The sequence below is a fragment of the Apteryx rowi genome, unplaced genomic scaffold (genome assembly GCF_003343035.1).
Source record: "Apteryx rowi isolate R43461 unplaced genomic scaffold, aptRow1 scaffold_160, whole genome shotgun sequence".
NCBI classification, from domain to species: Eukaryota; Metazoa; Chordata; class Aves; order Apterygiformes; family Apterygidae; genus Apteryx; species Apteryx rowi.
The window spans coordinates 191,959-215,244 of record NW_020447864.1 but is presented as its reverse complement, the minus strand read 5'-3'; the positions used below and the strand labels follow the sequence as shown (position 1 = coordinate 215,244).

The window sequence follows — 23,286 nt, the reverse complement described above, 5'->3', positions numbered from 1 at the left end:
ACAGGGAGTGTGGAGAGACATTGAAATTAGATGGACTTTCTTGCTTATATGTTGGATCATTTGCATCTGGGGCAAAAGAGCTTCAGAAAGTGAGGTTGCATAGAGGAACATCAGATAAAACTTTTTTAACTTCACCAGTATCCAGATTCAGTCTGGCTTTTATTCAGAAAATAAGTTTACACTTGCTCTTTTTCACTGAAACCAATTTTCTCCCAATCCTAGTTAAAAACAAAAACAAAACACAACCTTTGTGAGCTCAGAGTTCAGACCAATTTATAGTAGATGGAGAATGGTAAAAAGCAAGGTATACCATGGGCCTAGTCTCATTTGCCAAGCTAACCCAATATATGGATATACTCTAGGGGTTCAGAGTCATCTCGGCCTTGGTTCTGACTGTGAAATTTCTAATGGTTTGGGTTCAGTGGAGGTCCTGATGCTTAACATATCTATCCTGATGCTCTTTGGCTTGCATGTCTAAACTAGACATCTAGAAAAATTAATTATGGTATTCCAGCATTTATGCTTTTTTTCCTGAAGAATTTTAGAGAGAAGGAATATTGTAGTTTATTTTGGGATATGAAGAATGGATACAGGCAGTCCTTGATTTGTCTGTATTTGTTTCTTTACTTGGAGTTCAGAATGCCAGCAAAAGAGGTGTAGGGAACATATGTATTCCATGTTCTGACAATCTTCCAGTCCCTTGTACTCTGCAAACAATTATACCTATTACTTGCACTTTTATAATTCTGTGCAGGGAAAACTTTCAGAGGGCATATTGGCACACTTTGTACTTCAGATTGGTGGCTTAACCTGGTTCACCTTTAAAATCAGGTTTCTATGTTCTCTGCAGAATGACTTTTATTTTACTATCTCTGGATTAGCTCCCCCTCTCTGTTGTCCTCTTTGGGGTTGATAAGATTATCTTCTAAATATAATGCTGCATTTCTTGATTAATTTTTCCCTCAGCAAGGTCATATTTTGACTTTTGCATAAGAGGTTAAGGTCTGCTGAATGCAATGCAGTAGTCAGTGTTGTCATTGCTGCTATGTATTCTACAGGGAAGACAGGCATTGAAAGGTAGTGTATCAATAACATGTGATGTGGCAGTTCTGACTGGCTRTTGGTAGGGAGTTGTGTATTTCTGGCATATGCTGATTGGCGTGTATTTGGGTCCAGCAGATTGCTGCAGATTGCGGCCAGGAAAGGGGAAAAAAGGAAAAGCAGCAGAACTTCTCACTTTGTTTGAGAAAGGTCACCTTGTTTTTAATTGTACCATTTATTGCCATGAGGTGGTGGGTGCATAGCAACTCTGGATAAAATTGGTATCTCTTACCACTTTGACAGCCTCCTAAGACTACAGCAGTAGTCTTAAAAAAGAGAGTTGTGAACTGCCTAGGATGTGTCTGTACTGCAGTCCTTTGCTGGGCAGGGACAGAGCTGTTCTATTTGGTTGTTATCATGGATGGAGATACTCCTTTAGTTCACATGTTAAAAGTCCAGGTGAATGAGGAGAGAGAAAGGAAATATCTAAATCCTAGTCCTGCTTTTGTGTTTAATTCTAAATATGAAGATTTCAATTTGTATGGAATTGTTGCTATGTGAGTTGGGATGTAGCCTGAAAAGAATTTGACACATAGCAACATGTTTTCTGAATGTGGTTCAGCAGGGACCATGTAGAGCTATTTCTCATATACCAAACAGTTTTGGAGTGACTGAGGCACTCTTACAGAATAACATGTTCAATATTGTTCTGTGTAGCTTCCACAGAATAGCTTTTCTAGTGTGAGTAAACATTCATACACAGACAGCATTGGTTAGATCCATACAGTATTCATCCATCTTTGGACACCCTTGGGATGTCAGGTGATTCAGTCTCTTATCATATACTAAGAGTAACTTCAACTGAGTCTTAGTATGAGTTACTTTTACCTTATAATAGGAGATTAGGATCCTAGAAACTGATCTTTATTTTGTCAGTGACTGTTATGTCTATCTATAAATAAATAGACCAGCTGAGGAACCAGAAAGAATTGGTTCCTGAGTAGGTAGGTCTTTTGTTGAAAGTTGAGCTTGGTTGAGCTTAGTCTAGTGATGAAGCTTTCAGATGAACAATTTGGGAGGTAGGGATGGAAGGATTAATACAGCTCTTTCTGTAATTGATGGGATGCTGTTCTGTTCCTTTGGATGTTTTGAGGTTGTGCTTAAGTTTTGTGGTTTATTACGTCACAAAAGAGGCAGCCTTTTCACTTCTTTTCAGATTCCTTGAATCAGTGCTTTTCTCCATTGCGGATGTTGAGCCCTTTGTTGGTGAATCCCACCATCTCTTGAGCACTAGTGAGGCAAGATAATTTCTAAGATCAATCAGTATAAAACTATAAAATGTAAACCTGTTATCTGTAAATGGGCTCTCCTTCTGCTTGGGAATGTAGTCATGTAGTCACTGTGTTGAAGGGGCTGAGGTTTGCCACTCAAAACACCAAAGGTAACTCTGTCTCCATCTAATTTTATAATGCTGAAGGGGGTTCTTTTTCTCTCTGACACACTGTGGTGACAGCGCTAGCATTACACTTTTAGAAATATTTGTAATAAATGCCACAAGTCTATGTGTATTATACAAAAATATGTGGAGGAGATAATGCAATAAAGAATAATGCAGTGAAGAATCCCAGATGGTTCCACAGAGGCACTTCATCCTGTAAGGCTTCCTGTGTAACCTTGTTTAACTTTTTGTTTCAGGAACAAGAGGATCCTAATAAGCTTGCTACCAGCTGGCCAGATTACTACATTGACCGTATCAACTCCATGGCAGCAGTAAGTTACCTCTCCTGCACAGCAGGGAAGATTTTCTACCATAGAGAACTGTTTTTTTAGGAAGAAGTCCCTGAAGGAGAGGAATGTTAGGCCAAGTGTTTGACTCATTTAAAATTCGCCTTGCGAAAGAGGAGGTATATGTGTATTAAGAAAGCCCTATTCTAGTAGAATAATGGATTAGATAACACCATAGGCATTTTCCATTTTTTATTTCTGTGATTCAGAACATTGAAGGCAATCAAATTAGGTTCTGGAGTGAAAACTCAGAGCTGGAGTAATGAGATTTGATGCCGTCGCTATGTTTTGGATTTTAAAAGTCATCAATTGTTCTGTACTATGATCGTGTATACTCACTTGCTGTCCCTCCCTCCTTCCCGCTGTTCTCTTTTTGAATCGTATTTAAAGAGAATTCTGAAAAACTTCTAAAATGATTTACGTGCTGACTGCAAAGCCTATCACAGAATGTGGACCTGATCCTTAGATCTCTGTTCTTGGCACAGAACCTGAAAAGAAGGGACAAAAATGGCTTTGTGCCCTTTTTGAACTCCACTAATTTTAGAACTAAATTGACTCCTGTATGATTCAAAGCAACTTTCAGCTGGCTTTAAACTGTGGCAGACCATAATGGTCTTGAAGAGACTGTCATGCTGTTGGGTGTTGGTGGAGCACAGAGGTACTTAAAATGTTACCCCTATTTTAAAAATTCTGAGAAGTGGTAATGGAAAGCTAGCTTTCAGCAAATGCACACAGTTGTGCACGTGTTATGGTAGGGCTAGCCAGTCTGATGTAGTGAGGCTTTAATGTATCTTTTTCCAGAACTGTATTTTGACTGCAGTGAGCTTCTTTGTAGACCAGTGTGCCATTTGGGCTGAGCAAAGGTGAAATAATTTGTTTCTTCAAGAGGAGTTTGTGTAGTCTGTAAGTGAGGATATATATTGTTATATGAAATTAGTGGGGGGAGGAGGGTGGGCAGGTGGACGGGCAAGTCCCCTGTTTATCCTTCAGAATAGAAGAACAAAGGGATATTTGATGAAACAGAAAAGCAGCCAGTGGAAAAGGAGGGAAGGTTTGTTTTATTGGGTGTTTTAAAATTGATTTCTATATAATCTGCATAATAACACTGATGTTAGTTTAGGAGAATAATTAAAGAAAAGGTAGGTGTTTACATAAGATAAAGATAAGATATCCACTTATATAAGAGCAGATAAACAGAGAAGCATAAGGCTTCAACACCTTAGACATCAGGCAAAAGCCAAGCAGAATTTTTAGGAAAGCTTCCTTTAATTGTCCTTGTTCAATGGCTGTGTAATGTGTATCTTCCTTTGAAACATCCAGTAGAGCTGGCCACCAGCAGAAGCCTATAGGGTCCACTAGTCTGCTTTGATATGGTAGATCTTAGGTTTTGAATTTTTGATTTTATAGACAAGTTTTGCCTCCAGTTATTTATATGCAATATCTACTAAGGATTTTTTTGGCGGTTGTGCAGGAGTAATGACAGAATTCAGTTCCTAGCATTTTAGGTAATACACCTTGCTTGTTTACTTATACTTTTATGTTTTGTTTCTGAAAACTTCTCTGCTCCTTTTATATCGTGGTTATGAGCTGAAAAATAATTTTGTAAATTATATATAATATATTATAATTATATGATTATTAATGCCTCAATGGATGCTTAATGTATCAATATTTATGTATTTCTTTTGGTGAAATATGTCTTGTTTAAAAAGAAAAACAAGATTTTGCAAGCCCTTATAACTCATTGTAAGAGGATAAAAGAAGAGCTGCTATCTGTTGTGAGTCATGAATGAGCAAAATGACCACCTTCCTTCATGCCAGATTTTCTTGGGGCAGAGTGAAGGGATAGAAAAAATATGGGCTGATTTTGAGAAAAGAGGTTGAGCTTTTGTGACTGGCATGGCACTGTACTTTGATTTACTGACTGAATACATTTGCTTTAGCAGAACCTCTAACAAAAAATAAGTAAATGAAACCTTCCAATTTCAACCACCCAAATACTGCTGGAAGGGTTTGATCCAAGGCCCCTTGAACCTACCAAAAGTTTTTCCATTGTTTTCAGTGGCTTTTGGATTAGTTTTTAAATGATTCTGATGTAAATCTGGAGTAAATATGTAAATGCCACTGTTGTAAACCTGGAGCAGTTCCGTGGAATGAGACCATATTTTAGTCTATGTTTCTAATTTTAAACACATTTTAAGAGCACCAATAAACACCAGCCCTGGTAATGTTGTTTGCATGCCTCAACACTGAATGATTAATAACCTTTTCTGTGGCTTCAAGCCTCATGATTTACTCTCATGCTTGAGGTATTAAAAAGATACTCGGTGGTTAAAATCTCTGCTTCTTATTTACCACTTAGTTGCTCTGGTTTTAGGCAGGTGAAATGTAATTGACTTGATTTCACAGGAATTGTATCAGCGGAAAACTGGAGTAACCCAGCTCCAGCACACTTTAAAAGTAATGTTCTCTTCATCATTTTTTAGACTGTTGAGATTCTTAACTTGCAAATGGTTATTTTAGATCCCCTTATAATTTCTCTCCTAAATATAGTGGTGTGGGGTTTATTTATTTATTTATTTATACTTATTCCAAGTAGACCTGGCTCATAAATGGTGAAAGAAAAACATATTTCATGTTGCTTCCTGACATTGTCTAGTCTATTTCAGTTTGCATCTCTCGGGCACTATCAGGAATTACAGTATTTTAATTAGAATTACTGCAAGAAGTATTAGAGTTGAAATGGTAGCAGTAATTACAGAAGTGTTAGTTTAAAATGCTTTAAGTCCTGTTTTTTAATAAAGCTTAATCATTGCCTCTCCTGTGAATTAACTGCATAAGAGTCTTTCTATATAGAGCTTTCACAGCTTCTTCTATATCCTTTTGCATAATTATGATATTCTGTTTTATATATGAGCTGGGCAAAAAACTTCTCCCTACCCACTTCGTAAATGAAAATGGCACCTTTATCCCACCGATATCATTAAGTATCTTCTGCGGATTTCAGCATGCCAAGGCCACTGTGCTCAAGGATCATTTTCTGAGATGTTCTGCCGTGTTACCCATCATATCTGTCTTGCATATATGCTTGAGAGCAGTGTGGTGATTTCTGACATGTTTGACATTCCCTACTTGTAACCTTAGACCACTATCTTAGGAAGCACTCTCACAGTAAACTTGAGGTCACAGATTCCTACTCCAGGTCAAAAAGCTATGCATTTTAGGCACAGTTCTGTTCCCACAATTGTTTCTGTCACTGTGACTTTATAGATTTTAATAATTTTTAGTCCCAATTCTCACAAGAGTGTATGACAGCAAAATTCAATCTTTACTAATCTGTAGTGCGCAGTTCCTTTGGAGGGAACGTCCCATCCTTCAGGTTGCCTAACTGAAAGGAAGATCAGTTGTTAGAGTGTCTTCTAGATCAGTCCCCTAAAAATAGAGATGGCTGCTAATGCTGTCTAAATTAGAAATAGGAGCCTCCAAATTTTCTTTGGATATGCAGTGCTCATAAACCCAGTCATCTGGTATCTGAATGCTATGAATAATGCTAGTGAGTTGCCTGCCAGCAGAGACCCTTCCCCTATTGAGGTCATTGTCATCTTCTGCTGATTCATCAACACACAGAACTTCTCTTCATAAAGATGCAGCAGTGGCCCTGTTGATATCACATGTAAAGAAACCTCCCTGTGCTTCTCCTCCCCTCACCACCCCATGATACTGTCTGCTTGGCAGCACAAATACACACGGCCCTCACTTTATAGGGGAGAAGGAGGAAAACTTCTGACACCACTACATTGCTTTTATGAGCTTGACTGTATTTGCACTTCCACAGAGAGACTTTCAGGTGTACAGTAGCTGCAGATCTGGCTTTTTTGGAGAGATGGCTCAGCTGAGAGCATGAGATGGGGGTCAAGAGTAATAAATACAGCATAACCAGGCCTTGTTCCTTGAGTCAGAAAGCACTTGCTCTTTGCAAAACAGCTTCCTGAAAATATATTTTTCAGCAGAATCTAGCAGGTAGAAAGCTCTGTCCCCCATCTGCATTAGGTGACATTTATGTTACTTCAAACTGTCATTTGCTGAAAAAGTTCAAATTTTTTTAATTACATTTACAATTCATAATTTATTCTTTTAGTTCAGTCTTAATATAGTTAGAGATATTGTGCACCTGAATTTAAACTGCTCTTTTCTTTGAAGAAATGTTTTAAAGGAGTATTATCCAGATAAGTCACAAGAGGTGCAAAAGAAAATAGTTCTTTGTCAAATCCCAGTTTTAATTTCACTTTATTTATTTATGGACTGGAAGTAATTTCAATAACAATAACACTTTGGTAGTTATGATTATAGATGAGATCTAAAGACAGAGCTTGGGCTATAAAGATAAATCAGAATGCCCAGGTTACCTTTTCACTATTTATTTTGTTTGTTTCTTTTTTCTTTTCATTTGTGAGAGATTGGCAAGTAAAACTAAACTGATCATATAGTCTCTTTCTGCTGCTAGTCATTTCCCTTTTTTCTGCTCACATGCAGTGTCTTTATGGTATTACATTTAGCTTCCCAGCATTTTAGGAGAATGGTTAGCCATTAAGATAAGGTGTGGGAGTTTACTGTGTGCTTTTAATTAAACTAAGATATTGCTGTTTAAACTGAGCCAAGTTTTCAAAAATCATCTCTTGGACTACCTGAAGTTTTACACATACGGTTCCACGTGAATGATTTTTGCACACATTTGTAAGCGTTTTAGAATGACAAGTCAAGTAACTAGATGTCATGCTCATGGGTGATAAACTTAGTTTGGAAAACTTTAAATATGCAAAATGTGCTTGTGTAAAAGAACCTGTAGGTCATCATGTATACTGCTTTTTAGGGACTGGGTAAGGAACTTGTGGTATTCTGCTGCTGCTTCTTAGGAGGTTTGGTTAACAGATATTAGCTAGCTGCATCCTCAGTGCAGCAGACTTTTGTCCTAGAGTGCAAGTGGTAGTTCAGGAAAGCAATTCATCAGTCAACCACATTAATGAAATCCAGCCTCAGATAATGACAGTTCCCTCCCCTCTGTCTCCCAGGGACAGTTATGTTTTCTATAACTCTTGCAGTGAAAGCTATTTCATATAATGCAAATGCATGACCAATCTGTCTTTAGAGAGAGGGCATGCTGATTTGAGTTCCTGGCCACGCACAGGAGTGAGAAATGAAGGGCTCTTGGCTGCCTGCAGCTTCAGAAAAGGAGTTTTCTATAATCACCCCCTGTTGTAAAGGCAGGATTATTTGTATTTGTTTCATTTGGAAAAGGGCCTTTTTCACTCTCAACGAAATACTGTTGAGCACCTTCCTGCCATCCATTTGCTTTCCCCCCACAATGGCTCCAAGGAGAAATTAAGCCTTTGTAGGAATGGGAGTCTTTCAAAGGAGCATTTATGGGCCAAAGGAAAGATGACCAGATGGGCTGTCACCCAAGAAAATACAAATCAAGCCCCAAATCACACCCCAGGACTCTGCCATTGAGATTCCATAATGCCTGTTCAGGATTTCTGTTTATTTTTCAAAGAGGGGGATCATATATGGCTTGGCTTAAGCATTTCAATTTATGTTTCTGGCTGTCGGGGGATGCTGGCAAAAGATAAAACATCATCAGCTCATTTTCCGTCAGTAGCACTCTGTCATTCCATTAGGGCAGGAAATAGCTAGCTCCGTTACTGAGTGAATTTGACTTTAGCATGGATCAGAGAGAGGACCCCTAGAGTTAAACACGTCTCCTTATGCCAGCTGTTCAGCATAAGACAGCAACGGCAGGTAGCCAAATGACCACCCTCAGGATCTGACATGTATTGGCACCACATGGTTTGCAAAAGCAAGCAACATGGGAACACTTCCAAGGGAAGTGAGGTATTGGTGGGGGGGTTGGGGATGGTTAAAGGAAGTTCCAGTGAGAGTAAGGTTTTCTTTGGTGCTTGCTGAATAGTAAAATAAAGACTTGAATATTTTGCTGTAGTGGGCCATAATTGTGGGTACTCAGATTCCACCACAGAGAGGTGTAGCATAGGAACCTTGACTGATATTGGTTTAATCAGAGTATTCATTTGAGAAGGAGTTCAAGTCAAGAGCCACTTTCCAAACATCACTTAGTGATATTCCCCAGAAGTCCTGCCAGTGAGAGAGGTATTTATCCTCTCTCTTCTACAATTAAAGAGGCTAAGAAGACATGGCTACAACATTCCAGTGTTGAGACTTGACTTTTTAAAATGCTGAGCATTGAAGTGACGTGCAAAGGGCATTGAAGAGTCTTGCTTTACAGCACAAGGTTGCGATAGAGCTGAGTGTAGATCTGCAGTCCTGATTTCCTGATATTTCACCTTTTTTTAATGGCATTGTCTGATTTTGAGAACATCATTTTTCTGTGTAGCCCACTCACCAAGTCTCACCCTCATGCACAGTGATTCTCAGCATCTTCAGTTCCAGCTGATTTCAAGGTCTAGTTATCTCAGGCTGCATACCAGGGAGGGAAAAAGGAGGAGGTGGATCCCAACAAGAAAAATATGTGAAAATGTAAGCCCTAGTCTCTGTGTTCCTCAGTTTACTTGTTGATAGACAGCAACAGGGATTTTATGATGCTCAAACTTTTTGTAGTAAAACGTCCCTAATTAGCAAGGGCAAAGTGTATAGGGAGAATCTGTATCTTAGACCAGGTGATATAAGTGGAGTGGGAAAGATCAGTCAAACTTCCAGGTACGTGCACTGTTTTTCAGGGTACTTGAAGGCTGTCCCTTGAAGAAAAAACTTACATGCTTTGAAACCTGACACACAAGTCTGTTTGCTTTCTTTCTTTTTTTTCTTTTTTAAACTTCCAGCAATATCAGTCAGTCTAATAAAAGATACTACCTCTCTCTACAAACTGCCTCACATATCTGTAGATCCTCACAACAGATCGCTGTTCTAAATTAGGCACTGTTTTCTGAGGGCATCCTGGCAAGTGTGATTTTTGGGGAGGTAATCTGAGAATCTTAGTTTATCCAGTGTGGCAAGGCAATATGCTGCTGCCAATGCACATTAGTAGCCTCGTCTGGATTCAGTTTTGTAGCTTAGGCACTGGTTTTGTAGCTTAGGCACTGCTTTCCTGGTGAGAGATCATCAGGCATGTCTGCATGGATAGATGGGATAGTTAGTTGTTTATGATTTCTGGCCTGTCTATTAACTTCCAAGGAGACTGAGCTTTTGTAACTGTCTCTGTTTTTCTGAACAGATGCAGACTCTGTATGCTTTTGATGAAGAAGAAACAGAAATGAAAAATAAAATAGTTGAAGACTTAAAGACAGCTCTGCGGACTCAGCCCATGAGGTAATGATGTCCATCTTTCATCACGATTCACTTCCTCCCCATGCTCAGGTGTGACATGGCAAAGAGTGGCAATGACAGAAACCTCATTGTCTCACCATACACAACACATGCCTTCTCTGATAGTTAGACAATCCACAGATAGTCTTACAATTCCTGTTCTGAACCTGTCCACCTGGGGGACACACACAAATGCTGAAGCATACAGCTTCAGGAAAATAAAGACAAAGTCTGTCGTGAGAAGCCTTTGGAAGGTTTGTGCAAACACAGGTAATGACTCTGGAGATCAGACTTTTAGACCTCATAGCCCCTTGAACCTCTCACATAATTTGATTAATTATGGGCAAAATATCAGCCTCAGCGCTGAACTTTGAATGCAGGCCTTCCCTTATCTTCAGTAATGTGAACTGTTTGATACAAAGCAGCTAATCCATCTGACATCACCTAGTTTGGCATTCTTCCTGCTTTATGTGTAACTGTGATATAGAGAAATATTAAGAAAACATTTGTTTTCTTAACAAATGTTAAGAAACACTTTATTGTCTATTGTGTCTTTGAAGGTAAGGTCATCTTTGTTTTTCTGGGAACAATGCTCTGAACAATGCAAACTAACTAGCATAGAAACCTTTTGCATTTAACACTTAAAAGAGCACCTTGCAGAAACCATAACCATAGTTTATATGATCTCAGGCAACACCTGGTCAAAAAGATTCTGGATGTCTTTATATTAAGCCCGAAGTAGGCAAATGTGTTCGCATCCACACCATGCTGAAGTCATAGCTTCAGAGGACTTCAGTAATGCCCAATCATGCATGTTTTCTGAAAGGAAGTAAAAATAAAGCATAAAATTACCTCAAATGAATTTGGGTTGCAGTTAGGTGGAGTTGAGGTGAAGGTATTTCTGGGAGTTCTTGCAGAGCTAAGTGCTGATTTTGCTCAGCTCTACCCTTCATGGTGTTTTATTAAGTTTCTTGTTGGCAGGAACATAAAATATGGGCTTGATTTAAAATCAAAGTTTGTGTTCAGTGGACTCGCACCTAGATCAATCTTAATTGTAAGGACTAGAGCACCAGACAGAAACCACTGGGGCCAGTGCTTTAAATGGATATACTTCTGTGGACGGATGTTTTTTGAAAAACTAGCAAGCGTGTGTGTGCATGCATGCATGTGTGCATGTGTATGTGTGTGTCTAGTTTCCTCAGAAGCATCAAGTATTAGTCTCCATGAAAGGTGACATGCAGTCCTTGGTTTTATTAATTGTATTTACTGCAGGGACTTGAATCTTTGTAATTCCAGCAGAATGCTACTGCTTGTCTCTCTGCACTGAGAAACTTTCACTCAAAGCTACTGAAAAGAAATGGAGCACTATAAGAAAGCACTTGGAGAAGGAGTCCTGCTTTGCAAGTGTCCTCACTTCCCTCAGTCAAGCCTCCTGTACTGTTCAAAGACAGATGTGAAGGAGAGCGAGGGTGCTCTAGGAAGCTAAAGTGCTGAAACATCTCCTTTCTGCAACCAGCAAGCAAATATAGAGAGGCCATCATCACGGTCCCTTCCTTCATGTGGGGTGGCTTAGTGAATGTTGAGGTACTGAGTGAGCACTAAGTGATAAGTGAATAAGAAAGACAAAAGGTGATTGCTGTGGTAGAAGTAAGTCTGCAGCTTGCTGATGAACCTCTGCTGAGATTTAGTTGCAATCAGACCTCATTTGTTGTAACCCAGTATCCTCTGTGGTAGGAAATTTGTAGCTGGAGCTTTATTGTAGGGGGCAGCATCTTCTCTTTGGACTTGCACATGTAAGTGTAGTTCCTCAGCTTAGTAAAATACTCTACTTCAGCAGAGCCTTCAGTATTGACTGCATGCAGCTTCTTAGTTCATGGCGAGCATGAGGTGAAGCACATCAGCTTAAACTTCAGTGTTTTGCCTTCCATTGTAAAGGTCTGTAAGAGAGCACACAGCCAGTTTCTGAAGTTGAGCTGAACCATAATGATTCACCAGGCTGTGGTAACTTTAGCATGTGGGTTGGGTGGTGCTTTTAACATGGAATTGAAGAAACAGTGACCTATATTGAGAAGAAGCCTGAGGGAAAAAATGACAGTTTGAGCCTGTCTGTCACTGTCCTAAAGCAGAGAACACAATAAAATGCAACTAGTCTTTATATTAGAATGGAAGCTAAGACAACTGCCAAACTCCCAACTCTTGCACGGGTTTTAGGCCAAAGGCCTGTACTGTTGACATATAATGTAGCAACTCACTTACATTAATGTGGAGTTGGCTTGATGCTTTTTCTGTGAAAGCAATAGCTTTCTCATATCATTGAGTATAGCCACAGCAGCAAGGCACCGCTGCTGTGTCCAGCTGAAGGATATCTTTGTGGCCACCACTGGTTGTTCTACTCTCTCATTTTCAATAGGACAGCCTGGCCCCCTTCTTGAGAGCAAGGCAAAAGAGGGAAAGAGGAGAGAGCAATGTCTTTAGCCAAAGCTTTGCAGGATTTTCCAGATTAGACCTACGTTACTTCTGCTGGGTCCCCTTGACAACAGGCTGTTGTTTCATCTGTATATAATAACCCTAACAAGCTTCAGTACAAGCATCTATGAGCTACCCCATAAAGTGTTCTCTTCTAAATCGCTGGCGATAGTTTAGGGGCTTTTTTTTTTTTAAATAGTTAAGCCAAGCCAAATTTTGAGTTAAGTCTTGTGTCTCAACTAATTTCCAGCGACTCAATTCGTTAGCTGCCAAATGGGCTGCATGCCAATGCCTGATCAGCAAGCCAATTTCTTCTTGATGGAAAGGTTGCAGTAGAGGGGCCCTCAGCTCCATCAAATTCCTCTCATAAGCAGTGCTATACCCAGGCCTTCAAAATACTAGTCTTCCTAGTATTGAATTTGGACATCAAATCCTATTTTCCTTGCTGCTTCTGTTCATCAGCCATCTGATGAAAAAAGAGAGTGAAAATCTAAATTCACATAGTGTGGACTGACTGGAATCTTGTTGTGATGACAGGGCACACGGGGATGCTGACAGCTTCCTAATAGGCACCTCTGCTTGAATGCTCTTATCCAGAGGAGTCAAAAGGAGAAGAATGCACATGTCTGGCTCTGCATTTTATTATGCTGAAGAACTGGGTCTCTTTTACTAGAAAATGGAGAGTAATGATACCAATCTGTGCCTCTATTCCAACCCACAAGTTCTAACAGCAACACAAGCTGAAGCAGACCTTCCCAAAATCATGCTCTTTTCTCCTCTGGAGAAAAGGTGATGGAAAACATGGAAGCTTCTCTGGGCAACTAGCTGGCCCACTCTGAACAAGTGCATTTTGTTCTGGTATTTAGGAGCTGCCCTGAAATAATAAAGCTAGGTTATGTCCCAGCATGCAGGCGCAAACTCAGCCTTAGAGAACAGAAAACACACATCTGCATCTAGTAAGGAAACAGATTTTCTTTCAGGTTTGTAAAAACTTACGACTATAAACAAGTGTGATGACAAACTGTTGGACAGAAGCAGTGAGAGGAGAGCTTTTCTTTTGGTATTTCAGTGCCCAAAAAATGGAGGTTCAGAAGTGCAGTGAAAGTAAAAACTAACAAGGACAGGAAAAATTAACTTTCTGGAACCACAGAAAATTCTTTCTGCTTTAATTCTTGAAGGGTAGACAAAAGGATCTTCTTCAGTCTGAATCAATTAAACTATCAGCACTAATTCCCTTTACTGTCTGCTTTTCTCCTTCTGTTTTATCCAGATTTACCTTCCATTGCTTTTGTTTGGTTTAGCCTTCTTGCATTCCAGTGCATGCTGGAGATGATCATTTATGTACCCAGCAAGCAAAACTCACTATGCTGAAATTTTCAGCAGTGTAGTAGTTGTCAGGATTATGTGTGTCCTAATTCAAAAGCTGATGTTGCAAAGTGCAACCTTAGCTGTTATTAGGGTGGGAATATCCTGCCCTCTGCACACTTCCAGCATATGATCTTTCTGTCTTTCCTGAGCCATATTATTTCTCACAGGGAGACTGTCCCCTACTATCCTTGGAATCCATCAACAGGCCATTACTTCTTAGGCTTCATCTATATTTGAATGAAAGGTTTGTTATTAAAGCTAACTAACTAACACATTTTGACTAGCACTCACTAAAACTTGAAAGGAGAAAAGGTGTCCTGCCTTTTAATGTGTGCTAAACTGATCAAGTGAGAGTCTGAGGGGAGGTTAGGCTTTAATTTGCTGTTTAGCACCTATTAAAGCATGCCCTATTTTATTTATGCTTGGGTTTTTGAATGTATTAGCCAGAATACTTTGGCAAATATGCCTAACTTTACACCTTTCAATCTAGAACAAAACCTTACTTTGCAGTATATAGGGCATATAGGATGGCAGTTGCACATGGATATACTGTGAGGAAAAAGGTAGTTAATAATGTATGAGTTGGGCTTTTCTTTGCACATATACATGTGTGTGTGTGCATGTGTGCACACAAACACACACACAGAGATATGTCCATGTTTACAGTCATAAAGATGCATAAACACCAAACACTGAGAGGATTATGACTCAGCTAAACTCCCACTTCTGTCTCTCTTCTTTACAGACATTTACACAGATGTAACCTACCCATGATCACACCAAACAGATCCTCATATTGAGAGTGTCTGTTGGCCCAGAAATTGCAGTTGCCATTTCTCCCTTTATCTCCCTTTTGCATGATTTCTGGCTTTTCCGGACAATAAGGAACTAAGTGTTTTGGAAAAGGAAGGTGAAAATCATCATTTGATTCCTGCTTGTGATGTCAGCTTAAATGGGAGGGTTCTCAGTTTTGCTTCCTATTGAGTAATGCAGCTTACTGTTTGCTCTTTGGACCAGGAAGAGTACAGGAAAATCCCAACATTGTTTTAAATTATGTCATTAATCAAGGTCTATAACACACACCACTTTCCTGTGCCTGCCTTCTTTTTGGAATGATCTCATCCAAATGGTCCTAGAGAAATTGTTCTGCCAGTGAATTTATTAAGGAATTGTACTTAATTGAGACAATGTGACTTTGGTGCCTTTCACATTTTTTCATGTGGTCATCACAGCAGGCCAAAATATATGAAAGTTATAGTGCCATGTATGTCTTGTCATAAAAGCAGGTGTTCCATCTGGAAGTAGGTTTTAGAAACCCTTTGTTCAGCTGTTTCTTTGGGGAGTTTTCTTTTGTTGCTAGAGAGCTCCATGTCTTCAGAAAGGTATCCRTCTTAAGCCTTGTCTCAGCCCTGGAACTGAGAGGAACAGCAAAATATCTGCCTTTTCTTTTTTAAAAAGATGGGTAAGGCTTGACTCTTACAAGGGATCTGGAAGAGACAGTTAGGACATAGGATGGATACATACCATTAAGCTTTGGAGGTGAGGAGGAGTAAGGAGAATTTAAACTAGTCCTTCCAGGGTAGAGCTAAATGGCAACTCAGCTCTTCAGGACCAGGCTTAGAGAAATGCTAAGAAGTCATTGGCATCACAGTGTTTGGTAACAAACTGAGTTTGTGCTTATTTTGGTTCCCAATGAATCCTTAGCGCTAGCATGCACAGCAGCAACTCTTTCCGCCATGAATGCACTTGTTTCGGTCTCCTTTGGCAGACTAGCAGCCACATACATTACAGAAACTGGACTAACTTTTAATCTTTATATAACCAGTTAAAATAACAAACTGCTTTGAGTGACTTACTAAATTCCTGGTTCATGATGTGTGATTCTGCTCTCTAGCCTGGAAGCAGAGGGGCTTTCGCTCCTATGGTTTGTTAAGGTAGACAAGATGATGTGTCCAAAGAATGTGCAGTCAAACCTGTGTGAAACTTGGCAGGTTGTCTTAGCAGAGTTTGAGTAAACCTTGTTTTCATTTTTGGTGTGCACGTGTTCCTGTGTGTGCTTGCTCTTACTCTGATATTCACTTTGAAATTCAGTTTTGAACAAAACCCAAACCTCAAAGGGAAACATAGTTGAAAGCACTGGGCTTTGCCATGTTTCTGGTCAAACTGCTGGCCCAAATAATCTGAAAGTTGGCAAATCTGTCAGTGTAGCGAGCCTAACTTTCAGGTAGGCCCTGAGCTTTCCTGTGTGGTGTAAGGTATAAACAACCAGACCACCATACATCTGACAAGACCGTATTATCCAAAAGACCTGTAAGTATGGCTCAGGTTTGTTTTGCTGGTACAGAGACATGAACAGAGAACACTGAGATGCTGGGAGTCTTTCAGTATGATGCTTCCTTTAATGATGCGTATTAGGGACATCATCTCACTTTATTATGAGCAGATAATAGAGAGACAGCACATTGGAAAGTATTCAACAGAAAGAAAGTATCCAGCAGGCTGGGTAAAAACTCAAAGATACAGACTTTTGGTAGTCTTAATTTGTTTTGGAGGTAACAGTTGTTAACAATGTTTTCATTTGTTTGCGGTTTCTTTCTACATTATGGTGCTTAGAGCACAGCCGCGGCCATATTATCGTTGCTGTGAGTTTTGGTAGACTGAAAATTTGAATAGCATTCATGTGGTCTTGCGTTCAGGCATTCTAAAGAAATGTGCCTAGCTGAACGACCTCTGTTACAGGAAGCGGGAGGTAAACAAAGTGGTCTAGAGAAATGATTTGCAGCCCTTATCATCTCTTTGAATCCCCTGGGAAACCTGAATGGAACTTTGCTGGAACCACTGGTTTGAACTGTCTTATATAACTCCAGCAACTCCTATTGACTTGTCTGGTATCACCCATCATTTCTTTTAAATCTTGGTTTTGAAGAAAACTTTAAAGTGTTCCAATAGACTTTCTCCTTTATTATTTCCATCCTCAGTTAATCTTAATCTGAAGCAAAGTAAACTTTATGTGGTTCTGTCATTAGGGTAGAATAGGATAGAAACAGAAAAGTAATGTTCCCAATACTGAAAAGAAACTTGTCCCAGTGCAGGTTTAGTCTTTGTTGTGTCATTTGGTAATTGATTAATTCTATATTTCCTTGATTTACCTCTTCCAACTAAAAAAAACCCAAACAAACGAACAAAAAAAAAAGGCAGCCAAGGCCATTCTAGAAGCTTTGTCTAAATATGTACTGAAGAAGGACATGTGCATCTTAAATGTAATATGTTTCTGTACGTGTATCATGGAATCAGAGTATGAAATCTGGACAGTGGAACTGAGGGAATACGCAAGAATCAGTTCAGTCTTGAAAATGCATTAACCACTGGGGTGGACCACAGCAGGTGTTTGGTGGTGCCTGCAACATGGAATGCAGGGACCAGATAGTAGGGTCATAAGGCGATAGAATGTAATCCTGAAACTGTGTGATACACCAGTATTAGCTAGTCTTTTTTTTTTTTTTTTTTCCCCCTTTCCAAATACTCAGGAATTATCCTGTGACCCTTCAGCTAAAAACTACTCAGTTCTTATAGCTGCAGGGTTGAACAATATGATATCTTTGAAATAATTTGCCCTTGATCTGTTTTCTTCACTTGTCTTTCAGGTTTGTGACCAGGTTTATTGAGCTGGATGGCCTGAGCTGTTTGCTGAATTTCCTGAAGAGTATGGACTATGAGACCTCAGAGAGCCGTATACACACATCCGTTATAGGGTGTATCAAGGCACTGATGAACAACTCCCAAGGACGGGCTCATGTCCTTGCTCATCCAGAGAGTATCAACATCATCTCCCAGAGCTTACGAACTGAGAACATCAAGACCAAGATTGCTGTGCTGGAGATCCTAGGGGCCGTCTGCTTGGTACCAGACGGACACAAGAAAGTCTTGCAAGCAATGCTTCACTACCAAGTCTATGCTGCAGAAAGGACAAGATTCCAGGTATAGGCAGCATACTTTGCCAAAAATATTCAGCATGATGCATCTCTTCAGAGAGTAATTTTTATAATGTGTTTATTGCAACATTGCTAGGCAGGAAAAGGGCATTTTTTTTCATTTAGGTCTGGAATGGACCACTTCCTCAGATAGGTTATCATCAAGACCTGATCACTTGCGATTAATGCTAATTTAAAATCTCATATGTTTTGCATTAAAATTGGATTTTGCTATGTTAAATGGAAGCTGCTAATCTATTCATACTTTAACTTGATGAGATTTCTGGAGTGATATTATTAGTTTTGCCCTGGAAGCTGAAGCCACAGAGTTTCAGGAGCCTCTGTCCTGATTTTGTAGTCCATTATTTGCAAGAGGTATAGATTAAATAATTGACAGTGGAGGCACTTAAATTACCACTTATTAATCACTTGTGGATCATCACCACTTATCAATTGTTGGCTCATGTATCACCCATTCAGAGCACAGAGGGGAAACTCACTTAATCGCAGAGACCTTGAGGTAGGTCAGTAGATCATTGACAGGTTTTTATTGTGGATACTGCTGGCTGCTGTTACAATATTCCTCCTCTTACTGAACTGAGCACCTTCACAAAAAGATAAAAAAGAATTTGTTGCTGTGTATAAAGCTGTAGCTTCTAAACATTGGGGTCATCTCACCAATATACCGTTCTTTCTCAGGTGAAATGATAAGGATGGTGGTTGGCTAAGAGGCCCTGAATCTGGGTTTCTGTCAGCTGTTATCTCCTGCTACCTCCACAGCTAATGCATCGGTGGATCTTGGGCTACAATGAGCTTAAGAATGTAAAAGTGAATGGGAAACAGACTGTGCTCATAAACAGTAGCTGCCAATGTTTGCCATTAGGAGCAAATGTACTGTGGGATTCAGTGACTGTGACTCTGACCTGAGACTGGGATGAAGGAAATCTTGGCTTGGTACTAACCTCTATGTGGCATTGGCAGACCCACCCCTCTGTGTGGACTTGGCCATTTGCCTCGATTGTCTGCTTAAACTCTATGTATGTCTTTGATGTGCAAGTATGACATCTTAAAATGTATGAGTCCAGAATTGTGGGCCCTTGATCTCGGTTGAAGATGCTTGAGACTATTTCAATATAGAGAATAGTAATTATTGTAAAAGTTGGAAGGTGAAGGGATTACAATGGCAGTCATAAGAATATGTCCCTGTTCTTTAGTACAGCAGTAGGACAGAAATCACTGATGCAGAAGACAGAAGCAGAAAAATCATGTACATACATGTACAGACATATGATGTGCTGTTTCATGTAGAGTGCATATTGAAGAGAGAAGGAAAACGTTTAAACACAGCTTGCTCTCTAGTAAAGAGGTGAACTGAGGAATCCTTTCTGAATCAATCTGCTATTCTTGTTTACACTGGAGGCAGGTGGAGGGTAACCTCACATGCGTGGCAAAAAGCAGTGGTAACTCACGGCCCTGGCAACACTCATGCTGCCATGTTAATTTGTTGTTCTTGTCTGACCAAGTGATTCTGCTTAATAAATCTATATGGGAGATGGATTATGATTTTACCCAAGTGTCTCCTTAGTTATGTCATCTCTCTCTGTCTCTCTCTCTCTTTTTTTTTTATTGGCTTAAAATTTACTAGATAACTGAGATAAGTCATTGCTGGGCCAGAGTGTGGTAACATGGGTCTTGCTGTATAGCTGAGCCTTTGAAGAGTCTCATATAATGATTTACAGATGCTTTTGTAAGTCTGGAGAAACTTACTAACTCTCACATTCACAAAAGAGTAGTTTACATAAATGCTTGCTTTTGTCAAAATGCTTTTCCATAGAGGAAAATATAAAAGATGAATGGATACTTCCTCTTTTTTCTTCTTAAACAGCCCCCCCCCCAAAAAAAAAAAAAACCAAAATGATTTAACAGAAGGGATGTGTTCTTGTTTGTTAGTTTTTGAAACGTGTCTAGAAGCTAGAATGGGATTTTCCACTGCACTCTTATCAGCAGCTTGAGTTTAAAGTTTTTCTCATAATTTTAAAGCAGTGGGGGTTCATTCAGAGACTCCCCCCTCATCCATCTTCACTCATCTTCTAACAGAGACACAGAGGGGTATTTTAAATGCTGATGAAATAAATATGGTCATGGTCTCCCTTACCTTTTAGTGGAAAGTTCTCTGATACTCTAGATCTTGTCAGTTAAAACAGTGTTATAAATCTTCTGTCTCTCGCCTTTCAGGTGTGAAGCTCTGTTGTCCAACACCTGTGTCTTAAAATGGTCTTGTAGCTCATTGTCAAGGAAGAAGCATCCACTGTAACTCCACCATGGGAGGCCCTTCCAAGAAAGGGATGAGCTGACAGTGCTTATTCTATGCCTTTACTGTGAACGTCAAAGATGTAGTGTACAGTGCGGTGCAGTCAAGCTAATAAAAGCCTTTTTTCTTTGTCCTGATCCTGAGATGTAATCTTTGTAACCCAGACTTTGAAAATATCTCAAGAGATCCTTTAGGTTTCAGATCTAGTTCTTCTGGGAGATGTTTCCTGTATCCTGAACAATTAGCAGCATCACTCACTATATGAACACGTCTGAACAGTTTACAGCTTGTAGCCTTAGGCTGACTCTAACTGGCCACACCTAATCACTGTTAGTTGAAAATGATCTCCCACAACTGGGAATCTGGCTGAACCACGAAACTAGAATTCTTCTTGGGCTATGAAGAATAATAAAAAAAATGAACAGAACAGCAGGAATGGGAGAAACATACTTTGAATGTGCAGAGTAGGAATGAATTCCTCTGCCTGTATGGTTCTTTATTGCAGAGTGATTGTAATGGGAAAAAAGAAAGAAAATGTGGAAACTGTAAAGGCTCTGCTCAGTGTTTCTCTAGATCTAGCTCCATAAGACAATGGCCTAACTAGCGAGACAGCACCCAAGAGGAGAATAATTTTAGATTCTCAGTTTTGGAAGCCAAACTCAGTTCTTCTGAAGTAGAAAAGGGTAGGGCTTTCTGGAAGCTGTCCTGAGCTCTGTTTTACTGGAAAGTCTGATAAAATAACTTACAGGTAAAGCTGACCTGTGACATCACCAGCACAATTGGTGGTCTTCCTTTTAGTTGCCTTCCGGACAACAGCGGTGGATAATGGTCTTCATTCATCTTATGTCTCCTTCTGTCAGTTGATTCTTCCTCAACTGTGAATGCTGGTACTTCATTTGGATTCTGTGGGTTTGGATTTATTTTCCCTTTTTGCAGATTGCAGATCTTATTCTCCCCACATCATCTACAGTGACCAGCAGTGTGTTCTTTGAGGAGTTGGGAGGTAAATGTAAAAACACTGTTCAGGAACTATTTTTTCCCCAAGACAAATTGTTTTCTTCCCCCTGCCCTTCTTGTGGAGGAATATCATGGTGGTGAAGAAAGTTTGGGTTGGGGTTGGGGGTTGAGGGGCTGTCTGTTTCCACTCCTCTTTGTTAGAACAAGGAAGCAAGGTTCAGAATTATTTACTGGCAACCATCTAAAACTTAAGCTCCTGCATAACTTGCTGCTGACAGTTTTGGACTGGAACAAGGATTATTTTCTATTTGCATGTGCTGAGATGTAGTGGAGTACTGTAGAAATCATATATTTAACATGGTACCATAATGCACTGCATGTTTTAGTTGCATGTCATAAATTACAGCTGCTCAGTGTAAGTGCAACTCTTGTTACCTGCAACAGCTAGCCTAGCTTAGTCAGAGGCACCAAGTAAATTAGTAAAGAAAGAATGCTGGGATTTTAGATACAGTTCTTACTTTGCTTGCAGTGGCTCTGTGTTGGTATAACTCCTCTGATTTGAATAGGAGACATCAAGTTTTATACTAGTTTATCTAAAATACAAATCCAAATTACAGCGAGATTCCTGAGTGATATAAACAGTTGTAACAGTTGTCCCAATTAAATTAACTAATCGCACTAGGTCGTACCAACTGAAGATTGGCTTACACTATTTCTAGTTGTGCTAAAATGCTTTGGAAAGGATGTACTTCCTTTTTACTGTGTTTTTTTTTTAATGTGAGTTAATGGAAAGTATAGGCAGAAATTTTATGAATATGAAGGACTATCTCCTTTAACTTAAAGAAATTTCACGTTTGGCTCTGAGTAGGAACCCCAATGTAAAATGTTGCTGTTTTCTAAATTGCCAACATTTCACCTACAGTGACCTTGACCTCAATTATCAGTCYAGTCCTTAACTTCAGAGAAGAGTCCCTTTACAGTTATGGAAGTTCCTCTAGAACTTGCTGCTCTTCTTTGTTGAGTCCTCAGACTTCACTCAGATGAACATCTTTGAGTACTACAGCCTCACCCTATATCTCCACTGTTCAGTTCATTCACAGGCGTATCATCTCTCTCTTGGCATTGCAACTTTTATACTGCTTCCTTTCAAGGTTCCATACTTTGTGTCCAAGTTTGTTGTGTTTACTTGTATTCCCGTTTTCCCATGTGTCTTAGCTTTTTGCCTAAGCTGATCTCTTTACCTGCTTTTATCTTTGACCCTTCTTTCATGCTGCCCTTCTGCCCTGAGTAACTTTCCCATTAATGTCCAACAGAGAGTCTGTAGTTCCTCTTTTAAGATACTCCTGAAAACCAGCCTTTTCAGAAAAGTACTCCATCTTTACTCAATATATTATTATATTATCAGTATATTATTATTATTATATATTTACTCAATATATTATTATTATATTATTATACCACAATAATATGAAGACATGCCTTAAATCTCCTTCCCGAGGCAATCTGAAAAAGCTCTGCCTTTGCTTCATCCAGTTTCTGTTTGAAATGTGCTTCTTTGCCTGAAAATTCTACTCTGCTCCTTAAAGAAGCAAGACAAAAGAAAAGTTTGGAAAATAAACCCTTAAAGCGGAAGTGGCAGAATTAATAAGATGAGGTGTCTCCTTGTTGTCCTTGCTTGTATTGTTTATTTCTTTGTATTCTTTTCTATTTGGTGTATCCATACTAGAGTCAGAATCTGTCACTGGCTTACTGTGTGGCCATGGGAGAGTCGCTTCATCTTGAGTTTCTCAGGCGCCTTTCTTGTGAAAATGGAAGTCTCTTAAGTGCTCTGAAAATCAGGAATGAAGAGCCTCCTATTTCAGCATTGTTCGTGTCTGCATTGCCGTATTTGTGATTGACATTCTTTGTGACAGGGTCATGATCTCTCTCTTCCCAATTTGTTGCCCTCCTGATTATTGTTATGCTTGCTGCTTCCCCTCCTTTCTCCTGTAGAGCAAATGCATTGTTTTGACATTGTAAAATTTTGTACTTTTTAACATGCCCTGTTTTGAG

General features: G+C 39.5%; 1 protein-coding gene across 3 annotated transcripts in view; it reads left to right on the top strand.

Moving 5' to 3' along the window:
* DAAM2 (dishevelled associated activator of morphogenesis 2) overlaps positions 1-23,286 on the top strand; it is a 122,018-nt gene that overhangs the window by 39,746 nt on the left and 58,986 nt on the right. For all 3 annotated transcript variants that reach the window (XM_026059847.1, XM_026059846.1, XM_026059845.1), the window contains exons 3-5: positions 2,737-2,811; positions 10,070-10,164; positions 17,640-17,973. In XM_026059847.1, the coding sequence (XP_025915632.1) occupies positions 2,737-2,811; positions 10,070-10,164; positions 17,640-17,973 (504 nt within the window). The remainder of the gene's footprint in view (positions 1-2,736; positions 2,812-10,069; positions 10,165-17,639; positions 17,974-23,286) is intronic.